Below are 22104 nucleotides of genomic sequence, written 5' to 3'. Positions count from 1 at the left end.
CAGCCACTGCGGTTTCTGTCTCTGCAAACCTCATCCTGCATTCAGTTCACCGTAATATTTCCTACTTGTTGAAATGTGTTTGTCGCTGTCACAGACGTTGGCAGGCATGTCAGAGTATTGCTCGCCGTTGCTGGAAGGATGTCAGAAAAACCGGCAGCATTGGAAGCGCTTGGCCGAGGAGTGCGAGAAGGGGTTGGTCAATGGCTTAGTGTGATCTGGACTCCAGTTTGGGTCTCAACACCAACTCGCAGGGTTCTCCCTGTCCAACCGGGTCTCACAAAGTTTCATGAACTTAGCATGATACCTAGAGTAAAGAAGTAACATGCTGTGTACACTGAAAGAGAGAGAATATTTTCATTGCCTTCAGCTTCAGCAATCTTGAAGCAGGTTCAGGTCAAGTTTCATAGGTTTGTCCACCCTTCCTATCTGTAATAATAGCACACTCACCTAGCAGGATCTGGGAACATGGCTATGCTATCAGGGGCACTTTGGGCTAAATGCTAATAGAAGCATGTTACAAGGTTCACAAGGATCATGCTAACATGCTAGTATTTGGGGTACAATATGGAGGAATTATGAGTCTCACTCCCAAGACTGCTTGGCGTCAAGGCAAACTACTTTCAGGTGACGAGAAGTTTGCCTTGTAACAAGAACTTAACTTTAGAAAAGGTGTGTTTTAATCCAAACCTTTGTCTTTTCCAAACCTTAAAATGGTTTTGATGCCTAAACTTAACCAAATAGTGAGTGAAGATGTGACTTGAGACTATGGTATAACTGGTATTTTGTAACGTTTCCCAGCTTCATCATCGTATTTTAGCATGTTAGCATGATAGCGTTTGCTAATGAGTGCGAAAAACAAAGTACAGCTAAGGATGATGGGAATGCCATTAATTTGGCAAGCATTCCCTCTGTAGGAACTAGAGGCAAGTGTGAGGTGGTGCAAAAGTTTACAACAATGGCACCATAATCAGACTTTTTGGCCTTTTTGTTTCCATCGCGGTGTCGAATCAAAATGCTTCTACAGTGACATTAACTCCATGTGTGCTAAACAGATACAAGTAGGAGTTGCTGGACATAGCACTAGTTCTCTGAATATGTAGAACAATGGAGGGCTTATGTTAGCCTACATGACAAATTTTACATTGCTGATGGTAATGTTGGGGCAATGGAGACTGCTACTTGACATGGAGATTGAGAACATGGAGATTGAGAGATTGTTCAGAACATGCTCAAAGACCACATGAAAAGGCCAGTTAGTGGGCTGTTCCTGTAAACATTAGTACCACCTCACATCTGCCTGACTTCCTGCGCTAGAAAGACCGCCTATTGTCATCCATACATCAGTGGTAGCATGACCAGACCAGAAAGTAGGGTCAGCGTAAATGTTAGCATACTTTGTTGTAGCAATTTAGCCATCTTCCCAGGTCATTTTAGTGAGTACCTAGCATAGCAGATATGAAAAAATGACTCAAACCCAAGTTGAAATACCTCTCAATACAACAACTTCAACAAATGTGTTTGTTAACTTACTTTAACCTTTGGCTAACTCCCACAACAACCAGGAGGGAACGAGGTCAACAGCATGGCACCGCTGTTTCTGGGGTCATGCTCGTTTCATCAAAGTTTGTGAGACCCGTCGTCACTATTCTGTCCGTCACCTCACCAGAGATAATAACAGAGTCAGCACTAAGCTATATTTATTAGCATAGCCATTTTTATTTTTGCACAGAGTGGCTTTCACAGATCCTTAGAGGTCAGCACCGTTCCAGTGGGATCAAGATACTGTACTTGCGATATACTTTACATAGTGTCACAACGATCTGATAAGCTTGTTTAAATGTCTTTGTTCACAGCACACACACACACATTACATGGGTTTGAGTCTTACGAACATTTTTTTTCACTCATCGTAACTATTGCATATTTATTTTTGTTTTGTATATTTATTAGAGTATCTATATTGTAAGGTCATCCTTTTGTCAAGAGCACACGAGTCTATATAGGTAAATGTAGTTTTCATACTCAAAAAAAATCCCATCTCTGCTTTTTTTGAAGGACCTTTCTTAGGGAAAACTCTTTGACATGACATTTGGAAATGTACTGTATTGTGTTGTCTGAAAATTAGATTTTTTTTTCTCAAAATGTAAAAGAGCCAAAGACTAGACCTGAAATTTCAAAGGGAAATAGGTCTAGATGTTTCCACTGCCTTGTTGTGATAAAATAGGACCAATTCACTATTAAAAGAAAGAATCTATTTTTATTCATCCGCATCTCTCTGCATCCATTAATGCCTTTTTCCACAACAAAAGGCTGTTTCTACATCCCCGTTTTTATAAAGTGAATGATGGAGGAGTGTTTCTGTTCAATAGTGGGCAGCCTGACCCGACAGTGTTGATATATGTGACTCAAATTGATCTTTTATCCATCATCAAGCGTATTGGATTTGGCAAAAAGCGAAAAAGATGGTCTCAAAAGATTCTTCTGCCACATTCAGAGGGGTTTCTGTTAGCGCTGGAACGCAGAATGTATCTGAGCTAAATGCTGACAAGTTATTCAAATCACACTCAAAAAGCAAAAAGGGTTTACGCACCAGAATCAACTAGTTTCAGGTTCAGATTCATCAAAAATGACAGTTCATTACCAACAGTCACTAATTGTACAGAGGTGCCCTTAGATCTGCCTCACTGAAAACCTCACAAAGCCCCTTTCATTTTCCTTTCCTGCAAGTTTAACCACCAAAAACAAAAGCATTCATACATTCTGATTAATGTCAGTCATTGTGGCAGTTCCAAAAAATACATACCAACCATTACTGACAACAACAGGAGAAAGATTAGGACCAGTTAAAACAGGTAAATCCATCCCCTTTAAAGGTTAGTCTGACTCATTAGATTACTTCATTTTCCCAACTTTCTACAATCTGCATTTACCATTTTTAAAATGCTCTTCGCTACAGAAAACAACAACGTCCAAGCAGCAACCTACACATTAAAAACACATTGTCAGACATCATGAAGTAAAGCAGTAGGGGTCGATTTTTTATTGGTCTAGCCAATTATCCTAATTGATATTCAGCATTTTTCTACTTAGTCTTTTTTAAAATCAAGTCTTATACAATAAATTAATGTAAAAGCTCACTATTTGGCTTTAACACAGCCGCCTCACCACTTTTTTGCCCCGTCCAAAGCACTGTTTGGTTTCACATCACGACTAATGATGAATCAAACCTGAAGCATAAATGTTCATAAGTTTCCTTTTAATCAACTATATGTTAAACAGATAACCAAAGACTTGGACTTAGGGTTATTTTCATTTTTACTACACGGGTATATCAGTTTCTAATCGTTTTCAATCTCCTTAATGATTAATAATTTTCAGTGGCCCGAAAAAACAAAAATACATTTATATCAGTTGACCTCTATAAGGCACTTGGTTCTTTGCCTGAATTAGCTGTTTTAATGACGTTCGCCTCCTTATGTGCAAATGTTCCACCAAAACACTTCCCCAACACTATTTCGCTGGGGCAGCATCACTGCATCCTGGGCTAAACACCACCCGAAATGACTTTGATTAGAAATATGTACCGACCTGAGTCTTTTTACCCCAAAAGCTGAATAATAATGGGTGCGGTCAACCTGCTGATTAATTAAAAGCAATTACCTGTTCTGGGTGTGTGAACCCTGTTTGTGCTTTGAGGGTGGTTTTTCTTTAACTAAAAGTCAGCACATGTAGCTGCTGCTTTAAACCAGACAGGCTAATGCTAATGCTAAAGTCTAAAGTTCTGGTGACCCAGTTCAGCCCACAGAACAGCAATTCCCAACCCAAGAGTAGAACGTCTAAGAGGTCACAACCACCAGCAGATGATTAAAAACCCACAAGAGAATAATCTGTTACATAAGTCAGGAAATGCAGGCCCCTGCAAATCATTCAAAAGAAACCGTCAGGAGGAGCTACAAGGGTTTTGATGCTACTGTAGCTACAAAACCAGTACAAGTTTGTACCTTTACATAAAAACGCATTGAAATCCTACTTTACTTAAGAAGCCAAAGGTTGCAAATGCTAGCGGCTTCGTTGCTTATGGTACATAAAAGTGTAGAATAATTAAAATTCCACAAAAGGTCAACTTTTTGATACCAATAAACAGAAAACTGAACCAGCTGCATTGTCAAAGAGGTGCATTGTCCATGAAAAGACAAGATTTTACCTCCTGCTTTAAAATACACATCCAGATTTGTTTCATGTAGGGGTTGAAAGTTGGTCGTTTACTTCTGCCATCACTCAGATCACTTCACGTTTTTACAAAGCTGTAGCGCTCGGTACGCACAGTAACAGACACCGGAAACGAACGGGCTCGACAGCCTCATCTAAAAGCACTTTTGTAGACGCTCACAAAGCTCATTTGTATCTGTGGTTGTGTTTTGTACTTTGAATACGTCTCCAGGACTGTAATACATGTGCCTGCAGTCTGACCTCTGTGCTTCTTTTACTAAAAACAACTCTTAGTTCCTCACTGCTTGGGTCTCAGAGAATCTTTGGTTTCCTGTATGTACATAGGAGGGCATTTACACCAGAGAGAGTCAGAGATTTTTTTTTTTTTTTTAAAGATAAGGTGGTGACATAATGTAATATGCTGATACAGTACAATTATGAAGGAGGTGTTCCACATCTGCAACTGTCGACACCACTGAACACTGTGAGCCCAGTGAATGGTATGTCCCATTAAAGAATAATACTAATTTGGTATGTCTTCTGTGTTGCTCTGTACTTTATGGTCACAATGAGCTTTACAGTGTGCTGCGCTGCCACCTGCTGGTCAAAAAGCAATAAAACCACAACCACAAACTTAAGGGAAAAAAGCAAAAAGATATTTATTAACAACTTTTTCTTTTAAAAAGTTCAACATATAAACCACTATCTTCTAAAACAGAAGGTTGACAACTTGAGAGAAAGTGGAGCAATAAAGAAAAGAATAGATAAATGCTGGATATGAGAAATATTTACATCAGTGTGGACAGAGAGGGGAAGGCAGTGAGGTAGGAGAGGGCAGTAAAATCTACTGGTTTCTACAGGGTCGGTGGCCGGTGCTATGTACAGCTCATAGGGTTTGGAGGTTTAAACCGAGTCGGTCCTCTTGTACGCCACCATGCTGTTCACCTTGTGGATGGAGGTGGTGAAGGAGCGCAGACGCACCTCCTCCGATTGGTCGATGATCTGCGGCCCAGACTCCTCCCACTTGTCTGGAATCTCCAGGTCTTTGTCCGTGTAGACGAGGAGGTCAAAGGCACCTGGAGTAGAGGGCAAAGAGGTCACAAGAATCAACCAGAACTGATGCAAACTTCAGTACAAATGGCTCTGAAACAAAAAGTCTAGTTCAGGGGTGTTAAACATGCGGCCCACGGGCCAAAACTGGCCCTCCAGAGGGTCCAGTCCGGCCCACGGGATGACTTTGTGTAAAAATGACAAGACATGAACTGCAAATTATAAATTTGTAAAACTATAAATTTAAAACAATTTCTAGACCATGACAAGTTGTTTTGATCATAAAGTAAAATACTAGATTGCTCATTGTTCTTTTGTGTCTTGCTTGTGCTTTTTGTCTTATTTTGTGCATCATTTTTGTCGTTTTGTCTCGCTTATGGTTTGTCTATTTTTTGTCCTTTTGTCTCATTGTGGTCATTTTTTGTCTAGTCATTTGTGTAATTTTTTTGTCAACTAGTAACTTTTGTCATTTTTTTTCTCTGTTTTGTGTCGTTTGTCATTTTGTTTCTCGCTTTTGACGTTTTGCGTCTCCTTTTTAAAGTCCTGATGGGAACATTTTCAGATTATACTTTTTTGCGCTAAAACAAAGGGAAAAATTTGAAGTTGTCATTATTTATGCTGTGATTTTACTGGTCCGGCCCCCGGATCAGATTGGGCTGAATGTGTCCTGGTCTAGTTACTCACATGGTGTCTCCAGCAGCGGCAGGAAGGTCACCGTGGCTGTGATCTGTCTGATGACGGAGCGGATCTCGTCCTGGATGGTCTTAATGGATTTCTCTCTGGGAGCGCTGGGCAACACAGGAGAACTGGGTTATGATCTAATCGTCACCAACAAACTAGGGCAGTCTGCCTCAGTGCAAAGTCCAAGCCTGTTTTGTTCTGAGTAGCTGCCTGCGTCTGAGTGGCTTTACAAACGTCGACATAAAACAGGCCTCGTCGCAAACACTGGTTTAAATTATCATTCTGAAAAACCTAGAAAGCAGCAAACAACTGGTTCTGTAGCAACAAGAGAAGAAGCCGCCTTTATTTGTCACAAATCCATTTTTACAACATTGTGAAATGTTATTTTTGCATATTCCAATTGGGGTCAGCCATGGTACAGCACCCATTATGGCCCATTATCTAATAGTCGCTTCATGCCACAAAGTAAAAGTCATGTCAAACTGGTTTCCTCTACAACTAGGAGACACCTTTTGGATGTGGTTCACTGAGGGACTGGCAGCATGAATGTGCAGCTGACAAAACTACAGAAAAGATGTGCTGAATCATGTCGACATGGAGTAGAACCTCAGAGGAAGGTTTCCAACAGAAAATGGAGGCTCAGCTCAGAACTGTAGTATGCTGTTCTCAATAAGTGTTTTGGAAAATGGGGGGAAAAAATATAGAAAACCACCATAATCAGACTGACAAGTATGACATGTCACCTGCTGGGATTTGATTGGAACGCAGCTCAAACTACCAACCAAGTCCCAACATGTAGTGACTCCTTCAAAGTGACAGAAAATCCACATTACGGTTCATCATTTAACCCAAGGCATAAAACAGACTTTCTGTACTTTATGAATCTAGTAGAGAAACCGACCTGCTCTCCTTGGCCGACTTGTCACACTCGATGTCAAACTGCCATCTCTCCAGCACCTCGTTGGTCTCCAGACATGTGATCACCAACACCAGCTTCTGCACCGTGCACTCAAACAGCCACTCTGCAACACAGAACAAGATGATTATCATTGAGGTTTGGGACTGTTGGTCTGACAAAACTAGTAGCATGAAGACCAGGGACAGTGGAAATTATAAAGGAAACTTCTTATATGCCAGAGGAGCTGTTGGGTTTTGATTAGACATGGGGTATCTACTAAGAGTTAATCTGCTACAAAACATTCTTGAATCGTCCAAAAATGGCAGAAAAACACTACATGGACAAGCAACCAAGGGGCGTCTTTACAGAAGAATTTTTTGTCTTTGTCTGTACTAATCATGTTTTTCCATATTTGTATTTGTTTGCAATCTGCCTCAGACTTTCCATGTGTGATCAGAGTCCAGACCTCATTACATCGATAGGCTGAAATACTCTCAGTCGCAGCGCCACCTGGTGGACACGCTGGGATTCGTTGACCAGCAAGAATCTGAGGAGCCGTTCAACACTGCTTGCAGCTTTAATTTGTTACTGGATTCCTGTCAGCCTTAACAAACATAATTATTATTATTTGCTCTTAAATTTCAGATCATCTCTAGTCACATATAGGTATAGAACTCCAATCCCAACAGTCCTTAAAATGGTCCCTGCAGAGGAAACCAGCAAGCAAGGAGAAAAAAATCTTTGAGGTAGCAGCTCGCTACCTTTGAGTTGAGACACCACTTTGGTCAGGTAGGTCTTCAGCTTGGCATCGGTGGTGAGTTGGAGGCTCATGTCATAGTGGGTGACTCTGCTGAAGGTTTCTGGAGGATAGATGCCCCGCTGGTACAGGATGCTGTTGATGCCAAACGCTGTGGAGAGAAGAAGAAAGAATCATTCAGGTAAGATGAAAATTAAGCAAAAATCCAAGAGAAGCAAAGCAGTCAGGCAAAAACAGAATTCAAAGGGTGAGATACACAAAAAGATGTACCAAAGGTATGATTGAGAACTATCAGAAACACTGCATGAGTGTTGGAACACCTGATAAATATATTCTTATGTATTTGAAACTATTTTATTTACATTATATTCAATACTGCATGTTCAAAATACATACAATTAAATGAGTTTTAACAAAATCAACGGTTAAATGCCAGTTTTCTGTTGTGTATCACACAGTTTTGAGTTCAAACGTGTGTTCACTTAGCTGGGACATTCAGAAGAGTTTTGTCACAGCTGCTTCTGGCTTCAGCAAGCTAACAGAAAGCAACCAAACCTCGCTCATAAACCGACTATTTAGAAATGCCGCATTGCTAAATAGCAAAAAGACCCAGATCTTTGACTATGTCTCCATAAACATTGTGATATTTTGTGGAATTCGGCACGTATCATACAGAAAACAGTGTCCAACATTAATGGAGTATTAATGAAAGGTCTTGTTACGTTCGATTTCCTCAGCAGAGCAGTCCGTGGTGGGCGGTGCACTCCATAGTCACCACGCTTTAACGCCAAAGTAAGTTTAGCGAGAACAGTTTTAAAGGTCGTGAGATGAAGCCAACAGCTGAGCTTAAACCTTCCAAACCTCTTAGACTGAACCCGTTATTTTTAGATATAACTCCGGAGCGCCGCTTGTTGTGGTGAGTGTACCAAAGCTACAGTACACGGGTAGCATGTAGCATATTAGCTCCGCATGCCTGCGTGTCGAAGGCGTTCAAAACGGTCTCCGAAATGAAAACACAATACCAGTACTTACAGAAAAACTCGGCCACAAGCTCTGCGCTTCCCTTCAGAGTGATTCCTTTCAACGTGCTGGTCATTTTTAACACTTTTGGGTGTATTTTTTAACAATGAACCCGTGTTGTGTTTTTTTCTCTGTCGGCTTCAACTACCCGCCGTCCAGTTTGAAATTTGTCAGCTTCACGCTCTTGCGCATGCGTGGAGTTCTCCGTCTCGCTGTTGATGACGTATGACGTTGCGCTTAATATTTTACGTCGCTAGAGGGCAGAGCGCAACAACTCACCGCCACGTTAACATCCACAGGTGTTTCTCGGTAAACGCTCTTCTTTTTAAGCTTGCAATTGAATGAAAACGGATGTAAAGCCAGAAAGTTTCCACAAACTCAATATGAAGAGTCGAGACAGTACTCGTAGTTCAATTTAAATACATTTTGACGGGTTTTCAACTGTGTTAAAGTAGTTTTTTGTACACATTAGGGGCGTTGTGAACCACTTTAAGGCACTGTTTTCATGCAGTTAAAGCAGTCACCGTCAAAAAACAAGGAGAAACAGCTTTGAAGCAACGCGTGTAAGTTTTTGTTTAGAGTCATCACCCTCCTAATGTCTTTTGTAGTTATTTTGAAAACACTTACTGCTTTGCTAGCTCATATTGTTGTTGTTTTGTGATTGTGTTAACTAAGACCAAGATTAAAATATAAATACATAGAAACCATGAACTAAAAACAAAGCAAAAGTTTACGTACACATTTACATACTGTTTTCAGTCCCATGAACAGCATAAACGGCATGAAGTTTAGCTTCTTTGCGACAACTGTAATGTAGTGTTGCATAGCCATTTTTATTCATTTTTGGTTACCTTTCTTTGTCCTTTGAAAACAGTATGAATGACAGTCCTTTTTCAGAATTGGATCAGTAGATCGATGCACATTTGCAAAGCGTTTAGTTCTATTTCCATCATATTTGGCTTCTAATATTAGTCAGGAAAATACTTGTACTTTTATTTAAGACTGCCCCATTGTTTGCAGTACTGTTGAACCATATCCTCCATATGTGGGGTGCAGAAAACATCTCCAAACTACCTTAACTCTGCATGGAAAACAGTACTCAAGCCATTGTTAAGTCGCCACGCTGCTTGTACACAGAGGCAATACCTTCAAACAGAAGAAGACACAAAATTACGACAACCACGGGAGTTATTGTTGAGTTTTTTTCCATTGTGCAGCTTTTTTAAGTCTCTTTGTGTCCATTTTGTGTCTCCCTTTAGTCTCCTCCATCCCTTGTCTGCTGGGCCTGTTTCTGGTCGGTTGGCTCACTAATCCTTCCATATCTAAAACACAAGACAAAGGTAAGAACACAATACAGCAAAAGACAAACAATATACAACAAAGAAGCAAACGCAGTTAAATAAAAGTAAGGTTGATGTTGGACATGGATCCTAAAGGCTGGATGATAATTTTAGATGTGAATATACATTCTTCAGTGATCATGACTATTTTAGTTAGTTTAGTTTGATAGAATGATTTTAAGGTGTATTTGAACAACATTCTGATGATTTACATTTCATAAATTCCAAACATCACATATAACCATCTCTCACAAGTTCACAATAGACCAATGACGGATAACATTACAGATATTGTCTGAAAAGGTACATTATACTTTCCACACTGTGGGATCAATATAGTTGATCTTATTTTATGAGTTAACCCAGAAAATCTAAACTTACGACTAAAACAAAGTGACAATAACAGGTTTTGTAGACATGGGTAGTTGAGTATTTCTAGAGACAAGGTAACACAAACTGAATGAGAGTCAAGTGGAGTCAGGAATTTTTGGAGCCAGCATTTTGCCACCATCAGTTGCATTGAACTCAAAGGAACCTACAGAAAGGATTCAACCTCTGCCACTCATTTCAAGCTGCTAAAGACAGTGACCCCATCCTCATGGCCTCCATCACCATCTGGTACTCTTCTTCCGCTGACAACGACCGACCGCCGTTGTCAGACAATCTGCCATCCGTCCAGGACCTGCACGCCTCCAGGACCCTGAAGTTAGCAAGAAACATTGTAGTCAACTTCTCCCACCACAGACATAAACCTTTAGAAACGCTGAAAGACTGCAGTCCATCAAGAACAGTTTCTTTTCCAACTGCAGCTGGTCTCATCAGCGAGGCCCCCAGACTCCCACTGAAACAGAATCCTCCCCATGGATCCTACACCTCACATCTGTGATCCCATCACATCTATCGTTGCATGTTACATTTACTCTACTTTTGGAACCAGTACTGCACCATACACATGATAAAGGGTTTTAATGGAATTTGTTGCAGTCTGACTTTGAAGGCGGTTTGATTAGTAGCTACATGTTTTCCATATATATATATATATATCCATATATAAGCTCTAAATTCTCCAGAAATCCTGTGCTATGTCCTTTCATGGTGCTCAGCCCACTTCAGGAATGATCACTGAAACTTTCCACATGTCTGTCAAGGTGTGCATAGTGTTAATGTTATTTGTCTAAGTCAAGACTGTGTGACACAAAGTGCGCATGTGGCAGGAAAACAAATGGGGCTCAGATTAAATGCCGATTGTGATGTGTAAGGAGATTCTTTGTCATCCACACCTGGGTCAATGTATAATCGTGGGGCTTTTTGTATCATAGTTGACATTTTTGTGTTTTCAGGCCTAAAATCAACATGGCTGCCTATAACCAAACACCACATGGCATTTTTATAGAAAGATTCTTCTAAATATTATATATACATTTGAGTAAAATTGAAATTGAAAATTATTTGACAGGCGATAAATCCACACTTGACTCACACACTACTTTATATTAAATAAGTCAGAAAGCCTTGGAGTCTTGCCAGTCTTTACTTCAGGAGGAAATGACATCATGTGGAGCAGGTCATGTGATCTGGAATTAATACACTTCCTGGAGAGGTGTTTTTATAATGGGTAATTTAGTTGAAAGTGAAAATTTGATATATTGCCAAAAAAGAATATCTTTCATGATTATCTCAACTTAATAAAAAGAACACAATCAAAACAATTTTTGAATCAGCTCATTTTATTATTGTTTAGCTAATTAGAAGGTGGTTGTTATTAAATCTGGACGGTTATTTAGTTGGCATTTTAGTGATATCCAGTCATTTTTTATTGATAAGTGATTATTTCCATAATAAATAATGATGGAATTTGTAAAGACATGATCATAATGAACATATAAAACATTCAATTTTTTACTTTTCATAAAAATGTATGCAAGATATATCTCATGGATTTCAAAAGTCCCTCAGTTATATATTGATCCAACTTTATTTTTCATCAAAAATGAGTTTAACCCTCCTGTTGTCCTCATTTATAGGCACCAAAAAATATTATTTCCCTATCTGAAAAAAATCCAAAAATTCTGCAAAAAAAATCCACAAATTTCTGAAAATCTGCAAAACCTTCACAAAGAAAATTCAAATAATTCCTTGAAAGTTTCCCTTAAAAGTTTTATATTAAAAAAAAAAAATCCCCCAAATTTGGCAAGAAAATTCTTGTAAATATTTTCAAAAATGAGTAAAAAGCTTCCAAAAAAAAAAATATCTAAAGTGATTCCATATATATCAGTAAAACTTCTAATATTTTCTTTAAGAACATTCACATAAAAATCAACCAAAATTTTTTGATTGATTTTTATCTGAATGTTCTTAAGAAACATTTTTAACATTTCTTTTTTTCCACCAAAAAATGTTCAGAGATTTTCCAAAAATGTTGAAAATGTGGACATCAGAAGTTTCACTGTGAAAATATATATATCTTTTCCACATTTTTAAACTTTAAAATGGGTCAATTTTGACCCACAGGACGACATGAGGGTTAATTGATTCAGTTACTGTGGGACTTTGGAGGCGCTTTATCTGGTACATGTGGGAAATATTCCATTCTCCAGAAATTGTCCTGACTCAGCCTGATATTCTCAGGGATAATCACACTAGCACGATGCCAAAACTTATTTCTATTTCCTGTAAAAAGGGTAAAGTCACCGCCTTTCAGTAGCACCAAGAGAGCTGCATTTCTGCGTTCCCTGTTAGGGGCAATGCGACGCGTCACTACAGTGGTATGAATGGAACCCACATGTGCATCCACTGTCCCCTTTCAAAGTCGTCACCAGCCAGTGCACAGGAATGTGGAAACCATGAACTGGCCTATAAACACATGAAACACAGAATTCAAGTCCCATCCTTCCACAAATTAGCTGCTCCGATCACCTGCAGATGCATTTCATTTGCAGTGGAAACCCCACCGCTTCCCTGCCGGCTGAAGGAAGTGATGAGTGTATAAAGCGGCAGCAGTGAGCTCGTCATACAGACTGTATTTCATGGGCCTGACAGGTGTTTTTTCCCTACCGCAGGCGTGCTGCCATTAATCACAGGACTCTCCAACAGCTCTGAGAACGCTCCACCGCTGTGTGACACAATCTGGCAGCTTTCACGTCTCACGTCAGGTTAACTGAGAAACTGAGCCGAGCAACTCATCCCTAGCAGAAGTGGGCTCCAAAGACACAAATCCAATTCAGACAAAGACAATTAGGAACATTAAGCACCATAATATGACACCGGTGGGGACGACAAATCTGATTCTTCTAGTTTTCATGCCTGTATCGCACTTTTATTAACTGCCTTAAATCTGCTGCAGTGGGAGATGACAAGATAAGTATTAAATGTGTACGCCTGCTTTCAATTACACACGCTGCAGTTATCATTATTAGCCACACATAGAGGCAGTAACTGTACTGACGTGCAAACAATAATCCAGTAAATTTACAGAGAGTCGTGCAAACCCTTCAAACGTTGTCAGTTGGCGTTTTAACTTCAGCCCAGTCAACAACTTTGAGAGCCAAGTGACGGGATTCCAACTGGTGTCACTTTAACGAGAACAAGTCTATGGTTTTGTATGGAGAAGACCTCAGCACCACAGCCATGTTTCACAACAGAGACTGTGGGCGCTGGCGATGAGGATCAGTCTGGCATCGTGAAAATGATACATCCTTTGCTTGTTTTCTGCGCTCATAAATGGGATGAAACCTCAAACGTGGCTTCGTAGTAAAATCTGAAAACCCCAACAGATACAGGACTTTCATTAAAGCCAGCCATCCGTCTCCTTCTGATATAATAGTGGCCCCTTTGTGCTATGAAGCATGTCGCTAATCTCTTGAGAAAGAAACTCGAGGCGCTGATTATTATTCTGAAATATTATGACGAGCCTTTTAGAAACACATCATTAGTTAAAAGGAGAAAGGTCAGTTTTATCTTTTAGCAGTGACTGTGCTCTCCATCAGTGGACTAGTATGAGCTGACCACTGGTGGTTTTCCACTAAAACAACTCAGGCACACTTGCTTTTCAAACATACCCCAGCGCTGGAACTGTAACTGTGCATGACGAGCTGTTTTACCACCATGTCACAACGTTTTCTAAAGATCTGATCCACCACAGCAACCACCAGTACTCCTGTTCAAACACATTTCCAGACCAATATCCAACGGGAGTGAAGCACAACAGTTTGTACTCGTCATTATGATGTGTGATTATTATTTTTACTAGTCCAAACTGGATTGTAATATCTCTAAGTGTTGCTTTGACTGGTCAGAATGACAGTTTGGAGATCTGGAATAACACTTCTGACTTGTCGCTGTCATTACGACGAGTCAAAATAATGTTGATGTCTGTAATTTTAATTTTAAATCAGTTTTAAAAGGTTTAAACATTTTAGGCATTTGAAACACATCAGTGAGACAATATTTCATGCTATTGTATTAATTTCAATCCACTACGATTCTTTTGAGGACACTGTATTTGTTTGTTTGTTGTTTGTTGAGCTGAATGGATTAGAGTTGATATTGGGTTTTATTTGGATGTAGCTGCCTCTGGTGGTGCATTTGTATCAATCTGAGGACAGTTTGATGATGTGTCTGTGGTTCATATCACTGTGTGGGACATACTGCCACCATCGGAGCATTACATTTTTTAACAAAATGAAATAAACACAGCATTAAACTGTGTGGATCTACTGAAAATATGAATTCACTTTGGTTAACTAAACATGATCTTCTCACAATCTGAGCCAACAAGGTTTCTTTCCTTTCAGTGAAGGCTTCTGCTATACCACAAGTACTTCTTTTCATAGTATTTATTGATAAAAATAAGCATTGAATCTGACTTTGCCAGATGCTGTCTGTTTTGCTATCAGGTGGTTCATACGCTACCATTCAAAAATTTAAGGTCACTCAGACAATTCCATGTTTTCCATGAAAACTCCCACTTTTATCCATGTGCTAACATAACTGCACAAGGGTTTTCTAATCATCAATTAGCCTTTCAACACCATTAACTAACACAATGTAGCATTAGAACACAGGAGTGATGGTTGCTGGAAATGTTCCTCTGTACCTCTATGGAGATATTCCATTAAAAATTGTTATCTTCATTTTAAAAAATGCTTTTCTTTCAAAAATAAGGACATTTCTAAATGACCCCAATTTTTTGAATGGTGGTGTACATCTGCTATAACGTGCATTTCAGATATTACATCTGCATATAATTGAAGCATATAGTGAACTCAGGTCCAAAAAATACTGTTTGATAGATAAAGTTGCATCTTTATGGCCTTTTACTGCCTTTGAATGTAGTTCAGTTCATCTTTTTTGTCATGATATTAGCTGTATACGTTTAAGCAGTTGAACATAAAGTTGTCTTCTGCACTCTGTGAACACTCCAGTAGGCTTATGTGTGCTGACTTCTCAGCTGTTTTAGAGACTGACATTTGCTTCATGTGCATATCTGGCTCGGCTCTCTCATTATATCACGCTAAACACTCCCTCGGTCCTCACTCTCAGGCTGGGAAGGTGCGTTGTGTCGGCCGCATTGCTAATTACATATAGACAGGCGAGAATCTGATGTGTACGGTGTAATGAGGTGTTTGTAGGTGATGTGTTTGTCCTACTTGGAGCTGAGTGGCTGCAGTGAAGGGCGTGCAGCGCTCAGTCGGTTGGCCTCGTGCCTCCTGTTCCCTGGCGCTGCATGTTCAACAGCTGGAGCTCTGCAGATGACTTTTCATGTCTCATTCACACGCAAGCACACACACACACACACACACACACACACACACACACATTCCTGCATTCTTGTACATACACAAATCAAATGCGAGCGTAGTGTATTCAAGCACACACACTTCATTCAGGATGTTATTGTTGAAGATAAGCCTCCTTCTAAGTATCGTTCCATCCATCTACACCCTTTATTACTGAGATGAACCGATTAATTGTCTTGCACTTTAAACCTCTCGAGCCAAAGCGGAGCCCCAGCTTTCAGCATGTGTATTTATTGAAAGCACCTCAAGTTCATCACTTTGAACCTATAAAAAGTCACTGCTTGTGTTTGTCTCATAAAGACACAGAGTTCCTTCCTTTTACAAGTGAGTTTATATGACGGCTTACAGCCCCATTAGAGACTATCTAAACATGCAGGCCTCAGCCACGGACAGATAGCCCTCCAGAATAAACAAGTTCTAATAGATGGTGGGTGGGATGTGAGCATGTAAAGTTACTCAGTCATTGTCCAGCCACCTGCACTGCATCCACATACAATAAGTCCTCCCTACACATGGAAACGTCTCTCCAAGGATGGCTAGAGTTCAGAAATGTCTGCAAGCTGTAACATTAACAAACAGAGCACACACTAGCAGGGGAGGGGGTGGTGGTGGAAAGGTTTTACTGCTTTCTGTAAGACACAGATGCAGTCTGAAAGCTGCACTGTGCTTTTATGGATAAAAACAGCACCAAATCAATGGCGATATTCTTGAAGTCTGAGGACAGAAGTGTGTCAGCTGTCATAGAGAGGGAAGAATCACAGTAGAATGGGATTAATCATGTACCAGCTTGTGTTAAAAAAGCATAAAAAAGGTGGAGTCATTATTCAGCACCAACACCGTCATTAGTTAGTGTTGATCCCAACTATGACAAAGACCTACTGTTCATTGGAGATTGCTTCCAAAACCACCAGCCTTTGGTTTCTAGTTCATAATTATATTTTGTCTGAGCTTTACAGTAATTATGAACAAATGTTGTAGAAACAGGGATCCTGTATGGCGTGGTGCTGCTGCTCTTGTGTTGGACCCATAAACTGAAATTCATATCCTGTCAGGAAATCTGAAAATGACCACAGAACTCATGCATTTGAGCAGAAGCATTCCATAAGATCTGATGTTAAAATATTTGATGATGTGTCTGTGGAGATGTCCGTCCTCTAGATCAGGACTTATCAATAAAACTTTACTGCAGACTACAGATAACCTGCCAAACTTGAAATTTGTTAGAGTTTTATGCCACAGAATAGCCTAGTGTCAACTATAACAGGTCTTCTGCCATCCTCTCTTTCTTTTTTGTAGCGTGTCGAGTGACTTTTTGTCAAAATCTGACTTGTATTTTTTCAAACTTCTGTCTTTTTTTGCATGTCATGTAATTTGCACACAGAAAGCTAGAGGGACGAGTGTGTTATCCTTATTCCCATGGAGTCTGGTGGGTGTATATGTGTCTGTTCATCTACATAAAGACCCAATGTGCCTTAAAGAATGGAAACATCTCCTCCAAAATGGCTATGGTTTCTGACATTACTTCATCAAGGAACTAGTTTTGTGATCCAGTCGAACATTGAACAGCATGCAAAGCACTTAGAACAAGGACAATCTTTATTTCCCAGGTTTAAGATTAGAAGCAGCGTTAGATTTAGATCAGGTTAGAGGTTAAGATCAGGTATTTTCACAGTAAGGGTGACCATTAGAGTAAAGGGTTAAGGGTTTATGCAGCGTTGTCTTGACCACATCTAAAAGTAGTCGAAGTGTTTACACCTGTTGACCTCACATGAAGTGAGCATAAAAAGGACGTTGTGGCTTTCATATTCCAATTGGGATGACTTATTGTTGAAAAAGAAAAATAATTCGCAAAGGACTTTTGTGCTAAAGATTAAATACCATTCTTGACAGTATTCATACATGGAAAATGATGGAAGTAGTTATGTGACGCTGCTGTTGGGTCCAATGGGTCCAATAGTAACGCATGGGTTCTGTGTTTTCCTGCTGTCCATTAATGGACCACGCATGACTCTCCAGAACTCACACATTTTTACATTGCAGCACCGACTGTGCCAGGATCGGGTTTACAAGGCTTAAGCTCTGGATGTTTTCCGCCAATCCCCAAAATCTATCTGTTGTGTTTTATTCCAAACCCTCATCATCGCCATGTAGAGTTTTATCTGGACTGATCAAAATGAAGCACTGATGGAACAGAACCCATGTACAATTACAGTAGGGTTTAATCTCAGTGGCCAGTATTCATGCTGCGGTAGTTGTGTATACTCAGAACTAAGTAGTAAAAGATTTAAGGTGTACGTTGTAAAAGCTTCCAAGAACTGAGCTGTAAAAGATCTTAAAGGTGGGCAATTTGTTCAATCAATTAGGCAACTTTTCAGCTGAACATGTGTGCACACAACATGGACACCCAGATTGACCATAAAGCATAAACACTATACTAGAAAACAAGTTCTGAACATTAAAATGCCTCAGAAAGCTTAACAATGTAACAAATGATGCCTGTTTCCTGATAGTGAAAATTTTAGTAAAGACTGAAAACAGTTTTCCTGTCCAACATGCAGTCTTTCTGGCTAATGCTTCCTCAGGCCCCCAAAAAACACCCAATTCTTTAATTTTAGCAACTGGAATAATCCCACAGATAGAAATTTCTTCTTCCAAAGTACCTTATCAACTTGTTTTAATCAGAAGAGGTAGAACATCAGCTTCTATACTTCTTCTTTTGACATTTGAAGAACTAAAACCTGCATGAATTTTAGTGAAATGATTGTTTCATTTAACAGTCAGTCTACTACTTTGGTTTCTTCTTTGTTGTGAAACACTGCTACTATGCTACTACCAGTACTACTAATACAGACGTGGCTCTATCCTAATTAAAAGATTTCGATAGTTCCTGGGCCTCTGTTAACCCTAAAACCACCGCTTGCTTGGCAGCTGCAGCAGTAAAATGATGTTTTACCTTCTAAGAGTTTCCACCGTCTATTGTCAAGGGCCTTGTGAACTACAACTGCTGTGAGACGGTGATATTTCACTCACTCCTTACACTCATCTTTTGTTCATCATGTCTCATCTCATTGTATTGTTTTTCCAGTTTGTAGAACTGCTTTCATAAATATTCTCTTTTTTTGCCGGAAAACATATTTCTTCTGTCTCCTGCTTCTTCGTCCAAATCAAGCGATTCATTTGTTCTTCTTGGCCTTCAAAGACTTTTCCACCAGCCTCGCTAGTCATATTTCCCATGCATGGTCATACTTTTATATCTGCAGTCTTCCCAGAGCTAGCAAAACTGATTTATACATGCAGCCATGCACTCTGCGGCGGCGATAAATGTTTCATGACCAACACATCTGTTGACCTCTGAGGACATGGACGAACGGACAGACGGAGGATAGGTAAACTGAGAGACGCAGGGAAGGAGGGGAGGAACTTCAGAAAGAGGCTTTACAGCAGAGTTTCTCAGCTCTTCTGGCACATCTGTCCTCCTTCCGTCCCTGCAGCGCTGACGCAACCGCGAGGACACACAAACATGCTCACAAAAAACACTGTCAGCTGGCTCTGTTTAGCCACGCTGCCTGGATTACTGCACTGTGCTGCCATTATTTAATAGTAGCTTTGGTGCAACATGGACTGATGTTAATGTGGCCAAGCTTCAGACAGCCAAACGTAACCAATGAAATCATGCTTTGAAAAAAGAAAAAAAAGGACTTTAATAGAATAATAGAGGCCATTTGGTGGATGCTGTTTCGCAAAGCTTGTTGTAATAGAACAGTTATTCTATAATCATTTTCACTAAGCTTCAAACAACACTGTGAGTGAAATTATACTGCCGCTACATGAATTGCAATCTTGCTTCTTATGTGAGGTTTGGACAGTGTCATGATGATTGAAGAAGGTCATAAGTCTGATTTTACTGCTGCATCAGTGGACATAATGCACGACATCTGGTTCCACCACCGCACAGATTGTTAGCATTAGCCGCCCAACGAAGAACTAAAGCGTTAACTGTTGTGGATCATTAAGGCCATCTGAGCTTGAGATGGCAATGATGTTGTCTCTTTATTAGTAAAGTCATATGTAGTGTTTTAGCGTCAGTAAACCGCCACGAGTTTTGAGACATGAGAAGAGAGACGCCAGAACTCTGGAAACGATCGGCAGATTCTTTAGCTCTTGTTGGATGCTGGGTGTGGTTTGTTCTAACGCATCCCGTGGATGCTCAAACAATTTAGGATCTGGGAAGTTTGGAGGCGGGGCCTGCACAGTTGCTTGGTGGGTAGCACTTTGGCCTTGCAGCTAGAAGATCCCCGGTTCAAATCCCAGCCTGGGATCTTTCTGCATGGAGTTTGCATGTTCTCCCTGTGCATGCATGGGTTTTCTCTGGGTTCTCCAGCTTCCTCCCACAGTCCAAAAACATGCTGAGGTTAATTGGGAACTCTAAATTGAGCATAGGTGTGAATGTGAGTGTGATTGTTACCTGTACAGGGTATCCTCTGCCTTCACCCTGATGCTACTCGTCCACTAGATGCATTTTTCCCGCATGTAAACGCACCACATCTGAAAGTTGCCTCCGCTTGGTGAGCGTGTCCTTGAGGCCAGTAGCTGGTGTTTAACTCCTGCCGACCTTCTTCTCCAACTATCCTGCCCTTGACTGGACAAACACATCGACTCAGGAGCTGTCTGCTCCTGGATTTCAAGCCAGACCAACGTGGTGGCTCGGTTGCAAACTTTCTCTTTTATTACGAAAACAGTTCAGTGAAAAGTATTTCTGAAAGCATTTGAGGTGAGAAATAATCTGTGCAGCAGCTGAATCTGTCCTCGTTTTAGTTCACCGACGGCTAGTTTAGAAGTTTGACGAAAGTTTCGCGATGCGTCAGACCTCTGCACGTCGTATCGGATTTGCATGAAGTAGAAGTGGTGTCTACTTTATGGAAGTGAGCTGCAGCCCGCTCCGGGGAAATGCACCAGATCGCTGCTCGAAACACACCACAACCGTCCAGTATGCAACGCGGTGCCTTTCACATAGACAATGAGTCTTATGCGGGAAATTGCCGGATCTAGTGGACACGTACCCTAAATCAGCTGGGATAGATTCCAGCCCCCCACAACCCTAATCAGGATTAAGTGGTGTATAGATGATGGATGGATGGAAGTTTGGAGGCCGAGTTGTCATGTTGCAGCCCTGTCTCTAATGTGATATCATGGGATTAATAACATGCTCCTTTTCATACATTTTCCATGCCATGTCTATGCATTTTAGACTTTTTGCTTGTCCTTTTGTCGAAACGTAATGCCATGCAGTAATGCAAAAAAAGCAAAACATTCTGGTCATATGGTGTGTTTTATTAGCACCTTCTGTGACACTGAGCTGCTGTCTCCCAAAATTTACATTCCTGTGCAACTAAAATGTTTTCCAAGTTACATTTTACTGGAAACGTATCATAAATACATTTTGAAACAAGATATCTTTGCTATTTTTTCCACTCCTTTGTGTTGCACCTTTTCAGTCAATCAATTATACAGTCACCCAAAAAAAGGTAGACACACATCAGAAAAAGAAAAACTTTTATAAATATTTCATTTGTAATAGTACTTCTATACATATAGATTCCTCTTTCTAAGTTTGATCAAATGACGATAACTCTGTGTCCTGTTGTACGATGTTTTCCCAACAGATGGCGCTACCTCATGAATGGAGCATCAACAAGTGACATCTACAACACAACAGAAATGTCTGGAAGCCAGTGGCCACCACTTTGAGCACCTCTTGTAATTGTAGAGGCCAAAGGTAACTTTTATTAATCTCATGATGTCTGAATAAATGTGGTATTGAAATATTTATGCAAGTTTTTGTTTTCCTGATGTGTGTAAACATTATTTTGGCTGATTCTGCATATGAGATGAGGTTGGACTCATCACACTGGTAACCAAGAAAATGGAGCAGAAACTTCAAAAATGTTGGGAAAAGCTTGTATTTTAACCAAAACTATGACATTTTCCTATAAATTACCCAAGTGAAAACAAATGTTATGCGTAAGAATAAAGGCAAAATCAAGCTTTCTGCTATAAATTTCATCATCTACCCACATTTGTGAGGCTGCGGGCCAAAATGAGTGTCCACACTGCAAGCTTGTCAAGCAGGAAAGCAAGTAGCACTTAAAAGAAAAGCTTGTTTTGAGGAGGGGCTGTGTGAGGACATTCTCCGTCATCGACACTTTTATAATTTATCATTAAAAGAGCTGTAACTGAAGCGGTCACTGCCAGGGTGCGAGGTTTGGTGGGTGGTATGTGTCAAAGGATCCAAGGTTTCCCAGCAGAACATTGCATTGTGATGACATGATCAGTGTCTTTTACTTCAGATGG

General features: G+C 40.2%; 2 protein-coding genes and 1 long non-coding RNA gene across 7 annotated transcripts in view; 2 read left to right on the top strand and 1 right to left on the bottom strand.

Annotated features, from left to right (window-relative positions):
* The window catches only part of pde5ab (phosphodiesterase 5A, cGMP-specific, b), a 117278-nt gene extending 109532 nt beyond the window's left edge, over positions 1 to 7746 (top strand). For all 5 annotated transcript variants that reach the window (XM_023270101.3, XM_035948103.2, XM_035948102.2 and 2 more), the window contains one exon: positions 95 to 7746. In XM_023270101.3, coding sequence (XP_023125869.1) covers positions 95 to 214 — 120 coding nt within the window. In that variant the 3' untranslated portion in view covers positions 215 to 7746. The remainder of the gene's footprint in view (positions 1 to 94) is intronic.
* On the bottom strand, positions 4844 to 8770 carry mad2l1 (MAD2 mitotic arrest deficient-like 1 (yeast)). Its single transcript, XM_023270102.3, has 5 exons — positions 8628 to 8770; positions 7600 to 7746; positions 6842 to 6962; positions 5944 to 6047; positions 4844 to 5285 (listed from the first exon to the last, which is right to left on the bottom strand). The coding sequence occupies exons 1-5, from the start codon at positions 8689 to 8691 to the stop codon at positions 5113 to 5115; spliced, it is 609 nt and encodes a 202-aa protein (XP_023125870.1). The 5' UTR covers positions 8692 to 8770; the 3' UTR covers positions 4844 to 5112.
* Positions 8737 to 21528, top strand: LOC129348110 (uncharacterized). Its single transcript, XR_008600558.1, has 3 exons — positions 8737 to 9178; positions 9875 to 9955; positions 21417 to 21528. It is a non-coding gene; the product is annotated as an uncharacterized LOC129348110 (long non-coding RNA).
* The last annotated feature ends 576 nt before the right edge of the window (positions 21529 to 22104 follow it).

The sequence above is a fragment of the Amphiprion ocellaris genome, chromosome 23 (assembly GCF_022539595.1).
Source record: "Amphiprion ocellaris isolate individual 3 ecotype Okinawa chromosome 23, ASM2253959v1, whole genome shotgun sequence".
NCBI lineage: Eukaryota > Metazoa > Chordata > Actinopteri > Pomacentridae > Amphiprion > Amphiprion ocellaris.
This window is presented reverse-complemented; position numbering and strand designations above follow the sequence as displayed.